Source organism: Hyposmocoma kahamanoa, unplaced genomic scaffold (assembly GCF_003589595.1).
Source record: "Hyposmocoma kahamanoa isolate Upper Pololo Valley unplaced genomic scaffold, ASM358959v1 224, whole genome shotgun sequence".
Lineage (NCBI taxonomy): Eukaryota > Metazoa > Arthropoda > Insecta > Lepidoptera > Cosmopterigidae > Hyposmocoma > Hyposmocoma kahamanoa.
In genome coordinates, this window is record NW_020653743.1 from 3,655,495 (window position 1) to 3,660,507 (window position 5,013).

Genomic DNA, 5,013 nt, shown 5'->3' on the forward strand with positions numbered 1-5,013 from the left:
ATGGTCTTTCTCGCTCTACCAAACGCTCGTCATTCTTGTACTGATTTTGGAGGTATCTGGTCTTCACCAGACCTAGTAAATACACGAAGTCTCACCTTTTCGAAGTCCTACACAAGGCCTTACTCCTACCGCGCTTACGCGCCTGCTTGATGACCAGTTCTTCGACTGCCTCACGTTAAACCTGGTCTTCACGTTTACGCTCCTCCTACCTGGACTGTGTATCTCACTTTCACCAAACGAGTATGGAGCGGCAGGAGTGACTGAAGCCGACGCTCAAGACGAAGTAGAAATCCACCTCTGAGTACATAGTGATAAAATCCACTGCTGCACTATCGCCGCTGTCGGTGCAGCCTGTCCACTCACCGCCTCCGCGACGAACCCGCTGCGCCCTCGGTCTCCAACCTTGGAGGGCGGAGGCCCGCAACTTCATGTTTCGTGTTTCGGGCTTCGAGCTTCTCCTATCTTCACCTACACTGTATACTTTCATTTGCACGACACCACTCAACTCACCTGTATAATAACAACCTCAGTTCTTTTGTTACAAAATTCATTTTTATACTTCACCATTCTCCTTTTTTTGATATCCTTAATCTATAATAAAATTAGATATCCATAATATTAACCTTAAAGCTAAGTCCAAACTCATGGTACCACGATTTCGTTTAACCAAGGTAAACAACTCTTTTATGGGGAACTGTATACGTTTTTACAATAAGATTCCGGAGCATATATTAAGTTTATCATTCCTAAGTTTAAAAACTACATTAAAAATATTTTGATCGAAAAATCATATTACAAAATTGAAGACTACGTGTTAGATAAAGATGTATGGAAAGACGACACGGCTCCAGAATCCACACAAATTTGATTCAAAGTGTACTCCATAGCATTTAAGTTTATTTGAAAAGAGCAATCCCTAGAGTTTCTTGCTCGTTCTTCTCAGCGTAGTGAACGAGCAGTAGCTTAAATGTGACGATTTCAAGTGTAAATTTATTTTACCTATGGAATAAATAATCTTTGACTTTGATTGCATACCTTTCGTCCTTCTAGTTCCTCTACCACCACAGTATGTATAAAAAACTTATGTCTGAGACTCATTCAGTTATTGTTTTCTTCATTTATTTAGTGCAGAGTAATATTAGGGGTTAAAGTATGAAATTGCCGTTTTATTGCAATAGGTTCTTTGAATTTTCATAGAATCTTCATGGCTTGAGGTTTTCGAATGAAACTTTTTTCAAATGGTTTCTGTGATTTTTTTTTTTTAAATTTGAAACATTTGAATATCGACTTTCAATTGTTTTTGTTATTCAATTTAGACAAGAAAGATGGATACTGCGAAAATTCGAGTGATTTTTGAATACGAGTTCCGACGCGGAACTAACGCGGCAGAAACAGCCCGCAATATCAATGCTGCGTTTGGAGAGGGGTCTACTAATGAACGCACCGTGCGATTTTGGTTTAAACGCTTTCGTGATGGAAATTTCGACTTAAAGAACGAGGCACGAGGAAGACCGCCCACACAGGTGAATAACGATGAATTAAGAGAGATAGTGGAAGCCGATCCTAGTCAAACTACCCAGGAATTAGCGGCATGGTTTAACGTTACCTTACCCACAATATTGACTCACTTGCGTCAAATCAATAAAATAAAAAAATACGAAAAATGGGTGCCTCATGATTTGACTGATCTGCAGAAAGAAACGCGTGTTGAAACTTGTGTTGCCTTGTTGAACCGGTACAGAAATGAAGGAATATTGGATCGAATTGTAACATGTGATGAAAAGTGGATTCTTTATGATAACCGGAAAAGAAAAATGCAATGGCTGACCCCAGGTCAAATGCCACAACAGTGTCCTAAAGCAAAACTTACCAATAAAAAGGTAATGGTAACTGTTTGGTGGTCTCAGCATGGTGTTATTCACTATAGTTTTCTCCGATCTGGTCAAGCAATAACGGCAGATGTCTATTGTGCCGAACTCCGAACCATGTTGACAAAACTAGCAGTAAAACAGCCCCGACTCATGAATCGATCTTCACCATTATTGCTCCACGACAACGCGAGACCTCACACAGCACGAGAAACCATTTTGACCCTTCAGGAACTGCAGTTAGAAACCATTCGTCATCCTCCGTATTCACCAGACCTTGCTCCAACGGACTACCATTTTTTTCGTGATTTGGACAATTATCTACGTGACAAGAAGTTTTCTTCCCAGGAGGCAGTACAAAATGCTTTCACACAGTTTGTGCAGTCTAGATCGTCGGAGTTCTATCGCAAAGGCATTAATAACCTTCCCATTAGATGGCAGCAATGTATAGATAATAATGGCAACTATTTTGATTAAATAAATTTGTTAAAAATTTAAAAAATAAACAATTTAGATTTTCAGTACAAATCGGCAATTTCATACTTTAACCCCTATTATATAACACCATAGCACAGATTTATTGTATCAATAATAATAAATTCGTGAGCTAGTAGACAAGGGTTCTTGAATTTTCAATTTGTATTGCAGATAAACATTACGCAGTGAATATACCTAATTATTAACTAGATAATGATAAACGTGGACAAGCACTTTCCAATACCTTGGTTACCTTGATTTAAAAGTACTTGTCCAAAATATAACATTTTAAGTGCTTTTAATAAAATTTTTTAAATAAATCTTTAATATTATTCTAGTTAGTGAATTATTTCATGAAAAATATAATATTATGTCCGTATGAATACGTAATGAACATGTATAATTATTAGGATTCTATGAATAGAATTATATATAACAGATTCGCATTAGAATTCTCGCTATGTTGCCGCTCTGACCACGTAACGTAATAGTACTGCCTCTGTGGACGAATGTTCAGGTTCAATTCCCAGGCCGGAAGAAATATTTGTATGGCCTACATTTTTTCTCTCGTGGGTTTGGGCGTAATTTGTGGTTGTCTATGTGTGTGTCCATGGCAACCGCGACACAGGGTTCCCCTAGTGCGGGGATATGTTGAATGTGTGCAAGTGCGTGTGCGTGTGCGTAGTACGAGAAAGTGATGGGTAAACCTGCCACTTCACGCACACATTTGCGCGTGTGCAGATAGCGCCGTGCTGTATGTAGTAGTAGTAGTAGTAGGTAAATAACTTTAGACTGTTGTATGTGTCTGTGGTGTGCTTATGGCACTTCCACGGACCACATAAATACTGGCATTTCCATTGTTTTTTCTTCCGTGGGATTTCCCTAATGCGGGGCTCTGAATGTGTGCGATATTATTATTAAATTCCTGCCTGCTTTTTGACAAGACTGTTGTAAAAAAACTCATCGTCACTTGTGATCAGATGAGATGGAGGTCAAATGCGCTAACTGAATTAAAACAGATTACACTTTTATCTATAACTGTTTCAAAATTACGCAGTTATCACGAGGGGCGTATTCGAATATAAAATTTCATAGTTTGATATTCTCTCATATCGCCAAAGCAGTCCAAAAATATATCTCGAATGTACAACATGTGTCCGTTGATATATTTTATATTTATATTATTACCATGTCTTTTTTTCTGTGAAGACTGTGTGCTGGATAATTCATCAAGAGATTCTTCATTTGAATACCAACTGGTCAAAGATTTACTGTGCAATTTCAATACTAATTTGCCACCAAAAACCAACAACTCCAAACCTATAGTAGTAGGTGTGAAATTTTATCCAAAAACAGCAAAATTTTCAGATGATGAGGAATTATTTAACATATACAGCTGGGTTGTGTTAATCTGGAACGATGAAAGATTAAGTTGGGACCCAGCGAAATACGGAAATTTAGCAAAGACCGAAATAATGAGCTACAAGATTTGGACCCCCGGTCTTAGACTCTTTAATACAGCTGACACCACTGACTACGACTTTCTCTATACGTTGTGTCGAGTAAGATACACTGGTAAGGTGATCTGTTACCCGAAATTACTTTACCAAACCTTCTGCAGCACTGATTTGCAAAACTGGCCATACGATACTCAAAGCTGTACCTTCCGTTTCGGCGAGTGGATCAGATCAGTCACAAAACCTAACGTGCAATTTACTTTTGCAAATAAAAAAGGGATTGGCATGTTGGGCAACGAATATTTGATGGGTTGGACTGTTGTATCTTATAATCAAACAGAAGATCATAACAAAACTGAACAACTAACCGTCACTTTTGGACTTGAACGACAATCTGAATTACTCGGTTCAATAGTTGTAGTTCCATCGGTAATAATATTATTATTAACACTGATTTCTTCTTTATTATGTGTGAATAATGATGTAAGATTAGGTCTATTGTATATTAGCTTATGGTTACACTATATAATACTAAATAATATCAGTTTTAATTTGCCGAAGCATAGTCGGAATGTTCCTAAAATTCTGCTATTCACTCGAGGCTCTCTATTGTTGGCTTGTATAAGTGTTCTTTTGACTTTTACTCTTAAATTTTTGAGAAAAAGGAAAGTACCACCACCTTCATTTGTAAGTTTGTTAAATAATTATGTAAATAACAGTTTTATAAAGCATCTTTTATGGCCAAAATGGGAAGCTGAAATCAATTATTTGACTTTGTCAGAAGAAATAGAAAGGAAAGCTACGGAGGATTGGAACGATTTTACAAATTTTGTTAACACAGCTTTTATTATTATTTGTGTCATTGTGTACTTGTGTTTGTTTTTGCTTTTCATGCCTTTTTTTGTGCCATTACCTTCATAATATGTATTAATGACACATTAAATAGTAACTGAGGACGCTCTATAAGACTACATATTATTCTTGTTTAAATTGCGTTGATTTATCAAATATGTTTTAAACATTAAAATCCTTAATTTACAATTTTGTTTCCTCATTAAAACGTTAAACTCACATCATTTCATTTTAAACTTTTGCAACGTATATATAACGCATTATGCGTATAACCTTTAGAATTAAAGTGACCTAATTCAACCTTGTTTTTTACCTAATTCAACCTACCTTTATACGACTTCAAAAAACATTGTTTCTAA

General features: G+C 36.7%; 1 protein-coding gene across 1 annotated transcript; it reads left to right on the forward strand.

The window, feature by feature from the left end:
* The first annotated feature begins 3,496 nt into the window (after positions 1 to 3,496).
* On the forward strand, positions 3,497 to 4,723 carry LOC113228262 (acetylcholine receptor subunit alpha-type unc-38-like). Its single transcript, XM_026461528.1, has one exon. The coding sequence runs from the start codon at positions 3,497 to 3,499 to the stop codon at positions 4,721 to 4,723; it is 1,227 nt and encodes a 408-aa protein (XP_026317313.1).
* The last annotated feature ends 290 nt before the right edge of the window (positions 4,724 to 5,013 follow it).

Coding starts and splice junctions, on each gene's coding strand:
- LOC113228262 (XM_026461528.1), top strand. CDS start 3,497: ATGTGTCCGTTGATATATTTTATATTTATATTATTACCATGTCTTTTT.